The sequence below is a fragment of the Equus caballus genome, chromosome 12 (genome assembly GCF_041296265.1).
Source record: "Equus caballus isolate H_3958 breed thoroughbred chromosome 12, TB-T2T, whole genome shotgun sequence".
NCBI lineage: Eukaryota > Metazoa > Chordata > Mammalia > Perissodactyla > Equidae > Equus > Equus caballus.
Window position 1 is genome coordinate 45,071,147 of NC_091695.1, and position 19,400 is coordinate 45,090,546.

Below are 19,400 nucleotides of genomic sequence, written 5' to 3' on the forward strand. Positions count from 1 at the left end.
TCCAACAGGCATGAAGTCCCACTTAGGTCCTCCTAGGGGCCTGCCCCTTCCTCCAATGGGGCCACCACGTGCAAGCTGAATGCGACCGGGTGCTATGAGAAAGGAGGTTGCAACACTGCGTGCTTCTGTGTCCACAGGGACCCCATCCATCCCAGAGACCTCCAGGGGCTGGTCATATCCGCTTTGATGGAAGAGGATGTCAAAGGTCAGGGACATCAAGTCATCTGCCCTGAGTATTTCGGCTTTCCTAAACTCTACGATTCCTGGCTTATATTAAGGTCTAATTCTTCATGTTGTAGAGCAATGAGATCTCAGTGTGCTCCCGTCCCCCAGCTCCTCCCTGTCCTGGGTAACACAGAAAACTACTGCTACTGAAGACAGGTTCTGCTAAACACATGTCTCACCCTGTATGTGGCAGAAACACTCCACAGCGTGACACGCAAGACCGAGCACCGCTGCGCTTCCGCACCCGTGGCCACCCTATCCCGCGACAGGTTTCCAGCCTTCCCTACCCACGGGGCCAATGGCCTCGGGCCTGCGTTCAGGAACCCCGAAGGTGCTCGGGACAGAGGTGCAAGCTCGGGGCTCTCACCTTGTAATGGGCCAGCTGCAGGGCGAGCTGGACGAAGGCGTCCGGGCTCGTTCTGCATTTCTTGATCAGTCCTTTACCAAAAGCGTGGAACGGGAAAGAATGGAAATCCACATCGCTGGCCAGAATGTTCGCGGTGTTCAGGGACGTCTCTATCACATCCTGACACTTGAGAAGAAGGAGAAAAAGGTTTTACTTATTGCAGGGGAAGTAGTGACACCCACCCTGAAGAAAATCGCGAGCTAGTTTTCAGTGCAGCACAAACAGAGCTGGTGCTCAGAGATAACACGGATCACTTTTCAGGAGCCGCGGTGTGTTAGCGATATGGCATCCCCGCCCCGTCCTTGAAGAGCAGTGGGGTGGCCCAAGCAGGGGAACACAGGACAGAGACTGGGGCTTCCCGGGTCCCAGGGGGACCCCAAAGGGCACGTCGAACAGTCATGGGTTTTGTTTGTGAAATCCACTGTTGTCACGTGGTGGCGATGGAGGAAACAATTTTAAAAAGTAGATAGACTGTGGTAGAGCCGTACAATGGGAGTGAGCTATCGAACCATGAAAAGACATAAAGGACCTTAAATGCATGTTATCAAGTGAAAGAAGCCAATCTGAAAAGGCCTCATACTGTCTGATTCCAACTATATGACCTTCCGGAAAAGGCAAAACTACGGAGACAGTGAAAACATCAGTAGTCGCCAGGGGCTGGCAGTGGGGACGGATGAACAGACGGAGCACAGATCTTTAGGGCAGTGAAACTGCTCTGGGGGCTCCCATGATGATGGGTACCCGACATCATACGTTTGTCCAAACCCACAGAACGTACAACCCCAGGAGGGAACCGTAACGTAAACTGTGGAGTCTGGTGACGATGCCATGTCAATGAAGGTTCATGCCTTATAACAAGCACCACTCCAGTGGAGCTGTTGATAACGGGGGAGGCTGTGCATCTGTGGGGGCAGGGGGCACATGGGGAATCTCTGAACCATCTGCTCAACTTTGTTGTGAAGCTGAAACTGCTCTCAAAAAATAAAATCTTATTACAAATTTTTTTTAAATAAGTGGCAAGTGACTTGGTGAACTACAAGGACCCCGAGCCCAGGCACCTGAGCAGAGGCCACCCCGCTCTGAGGAGGCACACACCAGCCCGGCGTACTGCGGGAGCAGCGGCGTAAGGCTGCGGTGCAAGATACAGGACCTTCTATGTGGAGAATCGGTTCTTGCCCAGGAATTCCCGCTTGGATTAGATGAGCTGCGATTTGGTGTTTCTAACCCTAAAATTCCTTCCCCAAAGGGCTTCTACTGAGCAGAGACTGAGAATCTTTAAGAGGAACGAAAACCATGTTAACTGGAAGAATTATAAATTAGTGATGGAGAATATTTCAACTCGAAACGAAGTGATTCTCTTTTTCACTTTTACATTGTGATGTGGAGCTAAGTTCGAGCTGCAAATCTTACTGACAATCTCAGCCAAAAGCTTTAAATGGAAGAAACACCATCAGGGCTTCCAAGGCAACAGGAGCTACAGGGCTCCATGGGCCCAGGGAAAATTCCCGAGATGGACTCTGTGGTCTTTTTTTTTGTTGTTGAGGAGGAGGATTAGCCCTGAGCTAACTACTGCCACTCCTCCTCTTTTTGCTGAGGAAGACTGGCCCTGAGCTAACATCCGTGCCCATCTTCCTCTACTTTATACGTGGGACGCCTACCACAGCATGGCTTTTGCCAATCGGTTCCATGTCCGTGCCTGGGATCCGAACCGGCGAACCCTAGGCTGCCAAGAAGCGGAACGCGTGCACTTAACCGCTGAGCCACCGGGCCGGCCCCAGTCTCTGTGGTCTTCAACTGAGCTCACAAATGCTCAGGAAGCACAGGTGGAAAGTTCGACGGTGAGAGTTTCAACTCGTTTCCCAGCCAAGGTCATTAACCATCGTCTGATAACTTGCACTTACTTCTTCCGGGATGTCCCACTGGAGCCTGGTGGGGTATGGAATGTTGGGGTTGGTGTCCCCTTTACAGTGTCCATCCTCTGCATAACCCAGCTGAAAGCAGTCAGTGGACATGACATACTGTCGAAAACAACAAGATATACATGTGAAGTCAGAGAGGATTATTACAGTTACTAGCGTTACGTAAAGCGCATTTGACCTCCAAAAGGAGACAAATCCTTATCCTTTATGGAGACAGTATCAAGGCTCAACGACAGTTACCTAGCACCGGGATGTGCTTACAGTATGCACATCCTCTGCACGGCCACCTAACGGGACAGCTCTCATCTCCATTTTAGAGGTGACAAAATGAACGTGGACAGGTTCAACAGCCCGCGGACTGGCAAGGAGCAGAGCTGGGATTGAATCAGAGAGCGTCTGCGGCACAGGAAGCCGACTCCTGGGCCCCCGGCTGCATGCCAGTGCTCTCTGGTGCTCGCCAGTTGAATATTTACATCCAGCCTGCAAGGCGGTAGCTATTATTCCCACATGGATAAACGGGAAAACTGGGCCTCTGAGGGGTGAAGCGGCTGTGCGAGGCCCCTCCTCGGTGAGCCGGGACCCGAGCCCAGGTGTGGATGCTCCTTCTCGCGGGCGGGAAACCTCAGCCCGCTTATTCCACGGGACTGACTGGGCACCGACTCTGGGTCGGCGGCCTTTCTGAGCACCACCGCGACAACAGTGAATAAAACGGACAAGAATTTCGGCCTTGCCTCAAAAAGTGAAACACGGCCATATGACCTAGCGACCTCACTCCCAGGTATGTACTCAAGAGAAACGGAAACACACGTTTATGTAAAACTTGTACACAAATGTTCCTAGAAGCATTATCTATAGTAGTCAAAAAGCAGAAACAACCCAAATGTCCATCAAGTGATGAACAGATAAGCAAAAGGCAGTATAATCATATAAGGAATATTACTCAGCCACAAACAAGAAATGAAGCATGGATGACGCTACAACATGGACGAACCTTGAAAACCTTATGCTACATGAAAGAAGCCAGACACAGAAGACCACGTACTGTACGATTCCATTTCTATGAAGTGGCCAGATTAGGCAAATGAACAGAGACAGAAAGAAGATCAGTGGTCAGGGGCTGGGGAAAGAGGGCAAAAGGGGGAATGGGGAGTTTCTTTTGGGGGTGATGAAAATGTCCTGGAATTCAATAGCGCTGGTGGTTGCTCAACCACCTTGGGAATACACAAAACCCACTGAATTGTATACTTTAAGAGGGTAAATGTTATGGTATATGAATTGTATCTCAATAATAAAAATAATTTTTAAAAAAGGAATCTTTGGGGCCAGCCTGGTGATGCAATTGTTGAGTTTGTGCATTCCACGTCAGCACCCAGGGTTTTGCAAGTTTGGATCCCGGGCACGGACCTACACACTGCTCATCAAGCCATGCTGAGGCAGCATCCCATATAGAAAATAGAGGAAGATTGGCACAGATGTCACCTCAGCAACAATCTTCCTCAAGTAAAAAGAGGAAGATTGGCAATAGATGTTAGCTCAGGGCCAATCTTCCTCACCACCAAAAAAAAAAAAAAAAGGAATCCTTGTGCTCAAGGAGCTTACATTCCAGTGGGGGAGGCAAAAACAACTCAAAGTCAGATGGTGACACTGTCAGATGGCGAGGGGGGTGGGGACTCCAGGGTGGGGAGCATGGAGGAGGCCACGTACATGTGTGGTTGGGGTCCGTGCTGATTTGAGAGAGTGAAGGAGCCAGGGTACGTGTGTCTGAGCTGCTCTGCATCAGAGTCCCAAGGATCCAATACATAAACACCAGAAATACACTGAGAGCAAACAACCATTGCCTCTGACCTGGTTTGTTTTTAACTGGCCTGGCCTCATAGCACCGGCCTGTTTTCCTCTGGCCTGGGCCTCCAGGACAAGAGAGTGGGTCAATTTCCATCCACGTGGAGAGCATCTGGGCCCCTGTCCGGTCCCTGGAGTCACAGGCCATTCCGTCAGCTGAGTGGTTAACAGTTACCCACCAATTTGAACTGGTCACCCTGGTCTAAGACTAAATTCCTTTTTCCTTATCTTATCCAGATACTTAAAAATAGAAGCTTGACCTCGTCAATACCCAGTAGATTCCTCTACTTGGTAAATTTCCCCTGTGTGGTCCAGCCTGCCCGTGATTCAGCTTCTTCCTCCTGTACCCAGCAACAGCCCTTACGCACTTATTACGCAGAACGTCCTTGGAACAGGGTGTCATGGGCCTGGACGACTATGCCCTGCAAAGAGATCTAAGAGGGTCCAGAGGCTGTGTTCCGAGGTGCCGAAGGCGGTCAGGTCTCTGCTGGATTTTCAGATAAAAGGATCTCTGAGCCTTTGTCGGCATCAGCAAAGACTTAAGGATGGTGAGGAGCCTTTTAGCTACTGGCTGCTTTTATCATATACTAATGTCTGAGGACCACACTGCTGTCTTCAACACTGCAGCACTTTGGTTTTTTCCTTTTTATCCTTTTTCCCACATAGAAAATCTCTGGTGGCCGAAGGAATGGCAGGTTAGGTTTTGCCAAGATCCTAACCACAGGTAAGACAGTCAAGAGAAGTCAAGGAAAGGCCGGCCCAGTGGCACAGGGGTTAAGTTCGCACGTTCTGCTTCGGCAGCCCGGGGTTTGCCAGTTTGGATCCCAGGTGCGGACATGGCACCGCTTGGCAAGCCATGCTGTGGCAGGCGTCCCACATATAAAGTAGAGGAAGATGGGCACGGATGTTAGCTCAGGGCCAGTCTTCCTCAGCAAAAAGAGGAGGATTGGCAGCAGTTAGCTCAGGGTTAATCTTCCTCAAAAAAAAAAATTCTTATACAGTCAAATACAGCCCCGTGTCACTTAACAGCAGGGATACGCTCTGAGAAGTGCGTCATTAGGCGATTGTGTGCCTGTGCGAACAGCCTGGAGAGACTTACACACACCTAGACGGTACAGCCCACGACACGCCTGTGCTACGTGGTACTGACCTTACGGACCACCGTCTTACATGCACGTGGTCCATCACCGACCAGAACGTCGCTATGCGGCGCATGACGGTACTACAAAGTTAAATTCCTCCTGGGGTTTGGATTTGCAACAGCAACTCCCGCATTCAAGTGGAAGCTGCAAAGACTCACCTCCCAAAGGTGGCCGACGACCGGGGCGTCGGCCCAGGAGTGCTCCGCGTTCATGCCCATTTTGCCGTTTTTGAAAACAATAAATGTGAAGGACTTGTCAAACCACCTACGTGCAAAAAAGACATCTATGGAATTTAAATGTTTAAAAAGACAGAGGTAAACAAAAGCTATATATTTGTTTTATTCCGGATGGGCTCATTTACTTTGCACCCACCCCGCGAACAGCTAGCGGATGTTAATAAATCTCCGTGGAGAGAGGATCAAAGCACACACAGGTCCCGGAGTGATTCATTCTGTCCTCGTTCAGACAGAGGTAAGCATTATGCACTGGAGACTAGAAGAAGAGGATGCACTCTTATAACATAGAAGGATGCAGAAGGCAGCTGAGAAGAGACGGGAGGCTGGATGTGCCCGCACACCCCCCATCTCAGCGATCCTCGTCCCCAACCTGATGGCAGGCAGGACCTCACTTTACAGATAAGGGAAAGGAGGCTCCAGGACGTGGAACAGCCTCATGACAGTCACATGACCAGTGGCCAAAGCCACAGCCCACATCCCGCTCAGGCCCCGCCCATCATGTTTCCCGCCTGGTTCCAGGCACCCAGCAGGCACTCCTCACACCAGCATGTCCAAACGGAGGCAGGTGTGCACAGAGAGGGGCAGAATCTCAACTTTGCTGCTTACATGGGGTGTGTGTGCGTGCATGTGCGTGTGTGCATGTGCGTGTGTGTGCATGTGTGTGCATGTGTGCGTTTGTGCGTGTGTGTGCGCGTGTGTGTGTGCGTGAGTTTGGGTGGAGAAGAAGAAAACAGAAAGTTCTATTTCTTTGCTAGCCTTACTCCTTAAGAGTGGAAGGCTGGTTGTCAGCCACATGTCACAGCCAAACTACCATCTTTCGGGCGGGAAGTGCAGTACCTGTCAGAACACCTGCCGTGCAGGAGGGACTTGGCGTAGCTGTCCATGGACGCGTCCGGGTCTTCCTCTCTGTATCCTTGTTCCGTTTCGTCCAGGGTCACGAAGAACGCTGCTTTTTCCACCGCATCAAGAGACTGTTTATTTTTTCCACGCCCAAAATAGGCCTGGCGACACTTGGCCCAGGGTACTCTGCAGTAAGGATTAAATATGGTTAAACCTGCAGCCAGTGGTGACATCTCCTTGCACATGACATTTGAAATGATGTTTTCCACAGTTTTTTAGGACCGTGAGGAAACCACACATTTACGACGTTCTCCACCTGCAGTTATCCAACAGCCTGCAGCTGGACCGCACTGCGGGCCGTGGCCGCATCTCCTCACATCTCAGGCAGAGCAGAAGGCACAGCACGGAACTTTCTGCAATAAATGCTGAATGAACGACGAGAATGCAGACCGGCCCTGGGAGCTCAGCTGCCGGCAGGCAGCAGACCCCGAGAGAGAGCTCTGCTGCACGTCTTCAGGCCCTACTCCCATCGCACCCCCTTCCCGGGAACCATCCTAAGTTCTGACAGCCGAAGTCACAGCAAGGGCGTGTGGGCACTTCCCCCTGCCAGGGTCTGCTCCGAGACTTTTCATGGCCTAGCTCACTGAGGAACACTACCATTCCCATCTTTCGCACGAGGAAACTGAGGCACAGAGATGAAGTCACAGCTATTTCGTGGCACGCAGGGATTACACCCAAGCCAGCCTGCCCCAAGTCCATGCTACTAAGGACCACATGACATCGCCAGGATGAGGGGCACCCTGAGAGCCAAAGTCAAAGGATTCTTTTAATCCCACCTCACGTGGGACACAGGGAGCTGACACGACATCCACTTCTTGAGAGTCATCCCAGCCAATCGCTCCCGGGCCCCGCTCACTCGGGCCCTCCCCAGGTCCTTTGCCCCGGCCCACCCTTCCAGACCAGGGCCATCTGGCTTCTGTCTCCCTCTTCTCTCCCAGAGCGCTCGGATGAGGCAGCCCATGGTATCAACCAGCCTGTAAACACAATGGGTCCCGACACAAACTCAGCACCGACCATTCTTATTGGTGCCTGGGAACAATGGTGACAACAGGATGTCTGCTATGCACTCAAGGCTCTGGAAGGCTCAGGAAGGTGACATGCTCGTGTCTACACATGGGGCTCAGGTAGTTGAGATGGGGCAATGCCCCATCGGTGAAGCTGGGAGCTGGGAGATCACGAGCCCCATGGGGCGAGCAGGTCCCCAGGTGCACCCGCTCCTCAGCGGCACCTGCGCCCACCCAGCCCCACAGGGCCCCGTGGATGCTCTATCAGCTTGCGGGAAGGGACCTCACTGCCCAGGACAGTCCCCACCATTGTTTCCTCCAGCTGTGTCGATGCCCCAGGGATGCGAACACTCATGGGCATCTCGGACTGGGTCTCCCCTCCCGCTCACATTGCCCGTTTCCAATCCTCACTGTTTGAGGACCCCCCCCCCAGACCAGAATAACCTCGTAAATCTGCTTCAATCGCCCCAGCCTGAAGTGGTCCCTTTAATGACATCTGGTCTCAGACTCAAGCCCAAATGTATTCCGGCCCCTGGGACCCTCCCCGCCTCAGGTGCAGCGTCTCTGACCGACTCCGCAGTTCCCAGCATGCAGTCTGCTCCCTGGAGGCCCCTGCCGCTGGTTGGTCCTCCTGGCTCACTGCCACCTTCTGCGTGCCCTCGCCTGGAGCCTGGGGCATTTTCCTCTTCTCTGCAGAAGGGTCACTCACCACCTTGCTCCCCACGCTGCCCTAACAGCTGCCACGTTGCTGTAACTCAGTCGTTGACTGGGCAAAGTCTGAAGACAGTTTTGCTTGTCACAAATGGGTGGTCACTACTGACACCCAGTGGATAGAGGCCAGGGATGCTGCTGAACACCCTACAATGCACAGGACAGCGTCCTCCACCGAAACAAGGAATTATCCAGCCCCAAATGTATACAGCCAAGGTTGAGAAACTCTGTTCTATTTGCACAAGCCAATTCCTCGAACAAACAAAAGCATCCTCTGAACGATCTTTAGATGAGGCAGGAAATTTATCCCTGACACAGAGGCCTTGGTTTAAACTTGTTCTGTTTCCTAAATTAAATATGCCCAGAGCCCTGTGAGAAAGCCCAGCCCCTTCCATGTGGCGCCCTGGTATCCGTCCACACGCCTGCCTGTCACACACACACATGCCCAGGGTGGCCCACCGGACAGGGGTGGGACCTGCTCCCTTGGAACAAAGCTGAGCCAACAAGGCTCCAGCCCCGCTCCGCTGTCATCGCAGGGCAGGGACACGGGCCTCCCCTCCAGCGGGGGCCCTGGGTAAAGAAGAGAACCGTGGGTGTCCCCATAACCTATGTCACAGAGGAGCTGCATACCTTTCTCCGGCAGTGAGGGCCGCCAGCTTCGCCTCCCCAGCCTGAGGCTCCGAAGGGTCGTCCAAAATCCTCTGTATCTGCTGCTCGATTTCCCGGGGCTTCAACAGCCTGCCGTCGTGGTAGAGCCAGACCTTGAAGTAGCGCCCTTTGTGGAACACGACGATGTGCTTGCTGTCCCTTAAGTGCTGGATGGTGTCTGGAGGGGTGCGGGGCGAGACACAAAATCGAGATGCACAAGGTTAGAGGATGGTGAGAAAGGCACCCCCAACTTCTCCCGGCACCACCTCTTCACCCCGCAGCACTCCTCTCGGCTCACGAGTCCATTTCTCAAGAGCCTGGGGAGATGAGCCCAGGAGCAGAGCTGAGAGCTGTGGAATCAGACAGGCCCGACTTCCAAGCTCTGCTTGGCCACTCGCCGGACGTGGCATCTCGGGCCAATGACTTAACCCTACCTAAGGCTCTGTTTTCTCATCTCTACGATGGAGACAGATCTCGTGTCCTTCGTGAGGATGTGTAAGAACTAAAAGACGACAATCGTAAAATGTCTGCTTACACAAAGCAAGCATTCAGACAGCATAGTTACTTTTTATTAATTAATTCCAACGGGCAACTTAGAAAACGTTCTTAGAGAGAAGTGGGAAATCAAAGAAGGAGAGCTCGTAAGCATGCACCCCGGAACCCTCAGCAACAGACTCAGAGGAGTTCTCATCACAACTTCGGAGACAGAAGACGCTGGGCTGACGCATCCAAAGTGTCAAAACACAAGCTGTCCACCAAGAAGCCTCGACCTGGCAAAACCGTCCTTCGAAAGTATGGGAGGAATTAAGACATTCCCAGATAAACAGGAGCTGGAGGAGTTTATGACCCCAGACCCGCCCCCGAAGAAATGCTCAAGGAAATCCTGAGAGGGGAAGCGAAGGAGACCAGACAGCAACTCGAGGCCAGGGCCAGACGCAGAAATGACGAGCTCAGTAAAGGTAAATACACGGGCAATTATGAAAGCTCGTATTATTGTAACAGTAGTTTGTAACTCCACGTCTTGTTTTCTACATAATTTAAGAGACTGATACAATCTTTAAAAGAAACAATCATTCGTCTAAAAGCATTACTGTAACTTTGGTTTGTAATTCTACACTTTGTTTTCTACATAATTTAGGAGACTAATGCATTTAAAAGAATTAGTAGGAGCCAGCCCTGGTGGCCTAGTGGTTAAGTTCAGCACGCTCCACTTCGGTGGCCTGGGTTCGGTTCCTGGGCGTGAATCTACACCACTCATCTGTCAGTGGCCACGCTGTGACAGCAGCTCAGATACGAAAAGACTGGCAGCAAATGTTAGCTCAGAGCAAATCTTCCTCAGCAAAAAAAAAAAAAAAAAAGAAAGAAAGAAAGAAAAAGAAAAAAACAATTTGTATAAAAAAATGAATTATTAGTTTATGATTTGGGGAACACAATGTCTAAAGATGTAATTTTGTGACATTAACAAATGAAGGGTGGGGGCTGGCCCCATGGCCAAGCGGTTAAGTTCTCGCGCTCTGCTTTGGCGGCCCAGGGTTTCACTGGTTCGGATCCTGGGCACAGACATGGCACTGCTCGTCAGGCCACATGGAGGCAGCGTCCCACATGCCACAACTAGAAGGACCCACAGCTAAAAATATACAACTATGTACTGAGGGGCTTTCGGGGAAAAAAAGGAAAAATAAAATCTTTAGGAAAAAAACCCAAAGAAATGAAGGGTGGGGACAGAGCTGTAAAGGATCAGTTTTTGTAGGTTATTGAAAGTAAGCTGGTAAAAATGCAAATTAGTGTTGTAACTTTAGGATGTTAAAGGTAATCTCCATGGTAACCATAAAGAGAATAGCTATAGAATACACACAAAAGGAAATGAGAAAGGAACTTAAACATTTCACTACAAAAGAATCAACTAAACACAAAAGAAAACTAATGCAGGACATGAGAGACAAAAAAGCTAGAAGGCATGTAGAAAACACATAACGCAATGACAAAAGTTCAGTCTCTCCTTATCAGTAATTTCATTAAAAGTAAACAGATTAAACTGTCCAATCAAAAGACAGAGATTGGCAGAATGGATAAAAACCCACGATCCAACTATATACTGTCTAAAAGAGAGTCACTTCAGATCCAAAGACACAAACAGACTGAAAGCGACAGGATGGAAAAAGATATTCCATGTAAACGGTGATGAAAAGAGAACAGAAGTGGCTATACCAACATCAGAGAGAACAGACTTTAATCAAAAAAGGTTACAAGAGACAAAGAAGGACATTATATATTAATAAGAGCTTCAATACAAGATATAAGAAGTATAAACATTTATGTGCCTAATAACAGACCATCAAAACATCTGATGCAAAAACTGACAAAACTGAAGGGAGAAACAGACAGTTCCACAATAATGTTTGGAGGCTTCCAGAGCCCATTCACAACGGACAGAACAACCAGACAGAAGATAAGTAAGGAAATAGGGGATTTACACAATAAGCCAACTAACAGACATATACAGAACCCTCTACCCAACAACAGAATATGCAGTCTTCTCAAGTGCACGTGGGACGTTTTCCAGGATAGACCACGTGTGAGGCCACAAATTAAGTCTCAACAGATTTAAAAAGACAGATATCATACAAAGTGTCTTCTCTGAACACAACGGGATGACATTAGAAATCAATAATGAGGGGCCAGCCCCGTGGCCAAGTGGTTAAATTCGTGTGCTCTGCTTCGGCGGTTCAAGGTTTTGCCGGTTTGGATCCTGGGCGCGGACATGGCACCGCTCATCGGGCCATGTTGGGACAGCATCCCACATGCCACAACTAGAAGGAGTCACCACTAGAATACGCAACTATGTACTGGGAGGATTTTGGGAGAAAAAGCAAAAAAAAAAAAAAAGAAAGAAATCAATAACCAAAGGAAAGCTAGAAAAGGCACAAATTTGTGGAAATTAAACACACTTTTAAAAAACAAGGGATCAAAGAAGAAATCACATGGGAAAAAGAAAATACATAGAGACAAATAAAAACAAAAACACAACATCCCAAAACTTACGGGATTCAGTGAAAGCAGTGCTAAGGGGGAAATTTATAGCTATCAACACTTACATTAAAAAACAAGAAGGATCTCCAATCAACAACCTAACTTTACAACTTACGGAACTAGAAAAAGAAAACAAACTAAATCCAAAGCTAGCAGTAGGAAAGAAAGAATTAAGAGCAGAGATCAATGAAATAGAGAACAGAAAAACAGTAGAGAAAAACTAATACAATCCAAAGTTGTTTCTTCAAAAAGATCAACAAAATTGACAAACCTTTAGCTAGATACACTAAGAGAAAAAGAAAGGAGGCTCAAATGACCAAAATCAGAAATGAAAGTGGGGACATTACTACTGATTCTACAGAAATAAAAAGGATTATAAAAGATAACTATGAACAACTTTATGCCAACAAATTGATAACCTAGATGAAATGGACAAATTTCCAGAAACTCAAAACCTACCAAGATGAAACTATGAAATAGAAAATCTGAATAGACGTATAAACTAGTAGAGATGGAATCAGGATTCAAAAATCTCAACAAAGAGCGCCAGCCCTGATGGCCATGTGGTTAAAGTTCGGCTTGCTCTGCTTCAGCAGCCTGGGTTCAGTTCCCGGGCACAGACCTACACCATGCGTCTGTCAGGAGCCATGCTGTGGTGGTGACTCATAGGAGAGAACCAGAAGAACTTACAACTAGAATATACAACTATGTACTGGGGCTTAGGGAGGGAAAAAGGAAGAAAATAGGAGGAAGACTGGCACAAATGTTAGCTTATAACAAATCTTCCCCTGGGCCCCTCCCCCCCAAAATCTCAACCAAAAGATTCACTGGTGAATTCTACCGAACATTTAAAGGACTAATACCAATTTTCTCAAACTTTTCCCAAAAAATGAAGAGGAGGGAATATTTCCTAACTCATTCTATGAGGCCAGCCTTAGTCTGATGCCAAAGCCAGAAAAAGACACTATAAAAAAAAAGAAAACTACAAACCAATATCTCTTATGAATATGGATACAAAAATACTAGCAAATAGAATTCACCGGCATACTAAAAGTATATACACCGTGACCAAGTGGGATTTATTCCTGGAATGCAAGGAGGGTTCGACATACAAAAATCGATCAGTGTGATACGCCACCATCAACAAAACGAAGGGAAAAACCACATGATCATCTCACTTGATGCAGGAAAAGCATTTGACAAAATTTAACACCCTTTTCAGGATAGAAACACTCAACAAACTAGGAATAGAAGGAAACCTCCTCCACATAATAAAAGCTATCTATGAAAACCAACAGCAAACATCGTACTCAACGGTGAAAGACTGACAGCTTTTCCTCTAAGATCAGGAACAAGACAAGGATGTCCACTTTCACCACTTGTATTAATATAGTGCTGGAAGTTCTAGACAGAGAAGTTAGGAAAGAAAAAGAAATAAAAGGCATCCAAATTGGAACGGAAGAAGTGAAATTCTCTCTGTTCACAGATGATATGATCTTATATGTAGAAGATCCCAAGGGTTACACAAAAAAACTGTTACTGACGTTAGCTCCGGGCAAATCTTCCCCAGCTAAAAACAAAAAAAAAGCTTTGTTTAAAAAAAAAAAAACCTGTTAGCACTAATAAATGAATTTGGGAAAGTAGCAGGATACAAAATCAACAGGCAAAATCAGTTGTATTTTTATACAGTAACAAATAATATTCTGAAAAGGAAATTACGAAATTTCATTTACAAGAGCATCAAAAAGAAGAAAATACTGAGGAATTAACCAAGGAGGTGAAAGACTTGTACGATGAAAACTACAAAATGTTGGGGAAAGAAATTAAAGAAGACATGAATAAATGGAAACACGGCCCATTTTCATGGGTTGGAAGAGTTAATATTGTTAAAATGTCCATACTACCAGAAGCAATTTACAGATTCACTACAATCCATATCAAAATCCTAATGGTGTTTTTTTTGTGAAAAATAGAAAAACCCATCCTAAAATTCATATGGAAGGTCAAGGGACCCCAAATACTCAGAACAATCTTCAAAAAGAACAAAGATAGAGGACCCACACTTTCTAATTTCAGAACTGTTTGCGGTAATCAAAACAAGTATGGCATTGGCATAAAGACAGACATACAGAACAACAGAAGAGACAAGAGAGTCCAGAAATAAACTCTTGCCTATGTAGTCAAATGATTTTTGAGAGGGCCAAGATACAAGCTTTTAAAGAAATAGTGCTGGGAAAACTGGACAGCCACATGCAAAAGAATGAAGCTGGACCCTAACACCACATATAAAAATTAACTCATAATGGATTAAAGACTTAAATATAAGACCTGAAACTATAAAACTTAGAAGAAAACACAGGAAAAACCTTCATGACATTGGATTTTGCAATGATTTCTTGGCTGTGAAACCAAAGGCACAGGCAGCAAAAAGAAAAAACAGACAAAATTGACTTTATGAAAATTAAAAATTTTTGTGCATCAAAAGACACTATTCACAGAATAAAAAGGCAACCCACAGAATGGGAGAAAATATTTGCAGATCACATACCTGATAAGGGATTAATATCCAGAATACACAGAGAACTCCTAAAACTCAACAACAGAAAAACAAACAACTCAATTCAAAAATGGGCAAAGAACTTGAATACACATTTCTACAGAGAAGACATACAAATGACCGATGAGCACATGAAAAGATGCTCAATATCACCAGGCATCAGGGAAATACAAATCAAAACTACAATGAGATACCACTTCACACCCATTAGGATGGCTCCCACCAAAAAAACGGAAAACAAGTGTTGGCAAAGATATGAAGAGATTGGAACCCTGGTGCCCTGTTGGCAGGGCTGTAAAATGGTGCAGCCACTCTGGGAAAAAGTATGGGGGATCCTCAAAAAATTAAAAATAGAATTACCATATGATCCAGCAATTCCACCTCTGGGGTAGACACCCAGAGGAATTGGAAACAGGGTCTCAATGAGATATTTGCACACCCACATTCACAAGCAGCATTATTCCCTATAGCTAAAACCTGGAAGCAAGGAAAGTGTCCTTTGATGGATGAATGGATAAATCAAATGCAGTCTATCCAGACAGCAGAATATTATTCAGCCTTAAAAAGGAAGGAAATTCTGACACCTGCTACAACATGGATGAACCTTGAGGACATTATGCCGAGTGAAATAAGCCGCACACAAAAGGACAAGCATTGTATGAATCCACCTATATGAGGTACTTAGTCAAATTCATAGAGACAGAACACAGAATGGTTGCTGCCAGGAGCTGGGGGAGGGGGCAAGAGGGGAGTTAGTGGTTAATGGGGGTGGAGTTTCAGTGTTACAAGGTGACAAGAGTTTTGGAGGTGGATGTGGTGATGGCTGCACGACATCATGAATGTATTTAATACACAGGACTAGACACTTCAGAATGGTCAACATGGCTGGGGCTGGCCTGGTGGTGCAGTGGTTAAGTGAGCATGTTCCACTTTGGTGGCCCGGGGTCCGCCGGTTCGGATGCTGGGTGCAGACATGGCACTGTTTGGCAAGCCATGCTGTGGGAGGTGTCCCACATATAAAGTAGAGGAAGATGGGCATGGATGTTAGCTCAGGGCCAGTCTTACTCAGCAAAAAAGAGGAGGATTGGCAGCAGATGTTAGCTCAGGGCTAATCTTCCTCAAAAAAAAAAAAAAAAGGTTAACATGGTAAATTTTGTTATGTGTATTTTGCCATAATAAAAAAAAACTGGGGGGGGAAATGCACCCTAGAGAGAAACTTTAAAAAGCTTAAACATCAGAGGAGTATGATTAAGTAAATTCATTCAATGAATATTTATGGAGTCCTCCCTCCTAAGTACTGTTGGGTGTGGGGCACACAATGATGTCTGAATGAGGCAGACACAGGCTGGTGGGAAAGACATCCTACAGACATAATTAATAGTATGATGAGTGTTACAAAGAATAAAAGGCTAATGGAGCCAGCCCAGTGGCACAGTGATTAAGTTTGCATGCTCTGCTTTGGTGGCCCAGGGTTCATGGGTTTGGATCCTGGGTGCAGACCTACACACTGCTCATCAAGCCATGCTGTGGTGGCCTCCCACATACAAAGTAGAGGAAGACGGGCACAGATGTTAGCTCAGGGACAATCTTCCTCAAGCAAAAAGAGGAAGATCGGCAACAGATGTTAGCTCAGGGCCAATCTTCCTCACCAAAAAAAAAAAAAAAAAAACCCGCTAAGAAACCATAAAACAATGGACCACTCTAGCCTGGAAATGCTGAGAAAGCCATGTGCCACCCACTGAGGACATGCCACTTAGGAAGGAATTGGCCATATGAGGCACAGAACTCATTAATATCCACGTTGCACCTAGTTTTTTCAGATGTTCGGCCAACCTGGAATGGAAGGGAACTTTTTTACCCTGCTGAAGGTTTCTAGCAGAAAACTACACCAAACATGCACTTAAAGCCTTTACTTTACAGTCAGAAATCAGAAAACGCACACGATGACCACCTCTATTCAACATGAACGAGAGACCCTGGCCAGTACGGTAAAATCAGAAAAAAGAAAGAAATAAAGGGCTTGGAAGGAAACTATCAACGTCGTCCTCTGCAGCCATGATCAGCCACAGAGAAATTCCCACCAATCTGAGCGGCTGTTTAAATTAATAAGAATACAGCTGAGTATAAACTCGATTCATGAAACATTTGCATTCCCATGCCTCAGTGCGATGGGCTGAACTGCGCCCCTCCCATTCATATGTTGACGCCCTAACCTCAGAATGTGACTGTATGTGGAGACAGAGTCTTTTAAAGAGGTAATTAAGTTAAAACTAGGTCATTAAGGTGGGCCCCGATCCCATAGGACTGGTCCTCTAAGAGGAGATGAGGACACAGACACACAGAGGGATGACCGTGTGAGGACACAGGGAGGACACGGCGTCTACACGCCAGGGAGAGAGGCCTCAGCGGGAACCAGCCCTGCCCATACCTGGGTCTCAGGCTTCCAGCCTCCAGGACGATGAGGAGATAAATGTCCGTGTAAGCCCCCGGGCTGTGGTGTTTGCTTACAGCAGCCCCAGAAAACTAACAGTCAGTAACCAAAAACTTGAAAATAACCTAAAACCATAAAAACAACAAGGTGCCTTGGAATAACTCCAACTGATGATGCACGAGACCCTTACGAAGAAAAGCTGCACATTTCATTAAAATCATTTTAAAAAATACTGTTAGAGAATGGAGAGAGCCAACTTGACTTCGTTACAAATAGCCAACTGTCCCAATACTGCTTTTTTTTGGCCAACTTATCCATTTTTCATGTGTCTGGGCACAGGTCAATGATCTCCTGCACGTGACAGAGAGGTCTACTTTTTAGCTGGAAACACCCCACACTGTGCGAGCGTGAACATACATGGGGTGAGTTCTCAGAGCGCCTTTGAACGCCGGGCCAGAGGAAAGCGACCAGTCCACTCAGGGAAGCCAGCCAGGGGCCAGGATTTTTGCCCAAGGGCCCCCTGCCCATCATGACAGTGCAGGTTACTGCCTGCGACTCATAGTCCGGAAGGACCGGCTGTGATGACACACCCTAAAAGCTGGATCGGCTCGGAACTCTGTATAGCCAGCTTCCAAAGCAGCATGGGGTTCATGACAAGGGCCCGCTGTGATGTCTCAGACAGGGTCCGGCTGGTCAATCGAGAGTGGCAGGTACTTCCTCCCTACACGGCCGTCCGGATGCTCAGAGACTGCACGGCCTGAGCCCTGCTGGGACGGTCCCAGCGAGCCGCTGTCTCTCCCCTGCCTTCTCGAGGGTGTCCAGCTTGGCCAGATTATGTGGCCACCTTACATTCGGGGGTGGGGGGCAGTGTCCAAGGTCAGGCTGCCATAAGTGAGCTGTTGGACCACAAATCCAGCTTCCCGAGGACAATCCAGCATTCGTTCCCCACTAAACCCCGCAGTGCGCATGCGACCCAGAGCAAAACACCCCTGGGGGATCCAGATGAAGAACTAGAATATTCCTAACCAGACCTGAGTAAACACCCTACAAGACAGCCTTCAACCGAGGAGAAAGTGACTCTGAACAAAGGTCAACCGTCCAGGCCAAAGACGGACCAAGGAGCGTCAACAGAAGGAACGTTCAGGAGCCTGAACTCTCTGACTCTCGGGAGGGGTCAGCACGAGTCAGTGTGGCCTCCTTCGACATCTTCTGATGCTGAGCATTCCCAACGGGCGCCCCGAGGATGCTGCACTCACCTGTCTCCTCCCCTGGGATCCGACAAGTATTGAACATCCGTTCCCACTGCGCCGAGCAGAGCGGAACTGTGGACCCCAAAAGAAGAATCTGGAACAAAAAGATGTTTCAAACAAACAGAAACTCCACAGGGGGGAAAAAAACAGGAGCGACGTAAGACCACACCTTTGAAACGCTAGATTTGTTTTCTGTGCTCGTGGTGGGGCTGGACTTAATCTTTTCCGAACTCCATAAAGGAGAGCTGTTCCCTGAGGACTTGCTGACCCATGCACGCCAGGGCGCAACTTCCCAAATCGTAATTCCTAAATAACGTTCTGCAGTCGGTCACTTATAAGCTGACACTTAAACCAAAGGAGGCTTTAAGAAGGAAATGTCTTGTTTCTTACGAGTAGCGCACCAGCCACATCACTGTCCTTCAAAAGCAAACAGGAGTTTCTTTGAAGGGCAAATCGCAGAACTAAGGTACATGAGACACAGATCCACTTAGGATATACAAGGAGAATTAAATCTCAAAAAAATTACGCTGAGTGAAAGAAGCTAGACCAAAAAAAAAAAAAGTGTATTCTGTACGATTCCGTTTACATAAAGCTTTGGAAAATGCAAACGAATCTACAGTGACAGCAGGTGAGGGGTGAGCCGGCGGTGATGACGGGGGCCAGCAAGGACCAGGAGAGAGTTGGAGAGATCACAAAGGCGCACGAGGGAGCCTTTGGGGGTGATAAAGTGTCTGGTATCTCGATCACGGGGATGGTTTCACAGATATACCTACATATATGTGCCAGAACTTATCAAATCGTACGCTTCCATCCTGTGTGATAGGTCAACGAGACTTCAATAAAGCTGTTTTAAAATATCTTTTTTTAAAAAAGCACTTTGTTCACATACTGGCTTGATTTCCTCCCGGTCCAGCTTGTGTCTGTAGAGCAGGATGGCGTGGATCCCGTTGCCTGCTCTGGCTGCCTGCAGGTGAGTCGGTATGACGTACAGCAAATCCTGAAAACGGAAAACCCGTGTCAGCAGAGAGAGCGTCCCCCGGGGAAAGCCAAGCCAACTGAAACACCGCACAGAGCGCTTCCACACTATTAAAATGGTTCCACG

At 47.6% G+C, this 19,400-nt stretch overlaps 1 protein-coding gene across 4 annotated transcripts in view; it reads right to left on the reverse strand.

The window, feature by feature from the left end:
* Positions 1–19,400, reverse strand: part of CPT1A (carnitine palmitoyltransferase 1A) — a 63,024-nt gene that overhangs the window by 12,266 nt on the left and 31,358 nt on the right. For all 4 annotated transcript variants that reach the window (XM_023653766.2, XM_023653765.2, XM_070228386.1 and 1 more), the window contains 7 exon segments: positions 19,188–19,295; positions 18,305–18,392; positions 9,013–9,208; positions 6,605–6,793; positions 5,690–5,795; positions 2,533–2,649; positions 593–757 (listed from right to left, as the gene is read on the reverse strand). In XM_023653766.2, the coding sequence (XP_023509534.2) occupies positions 593–757; positions 2,533–2,649; positions 5,690–5,795; positions 6,605–6,793; positions 9,013–9,208; positions 18,305–18,392; positions 19,188–19,295 (969 nt within the window).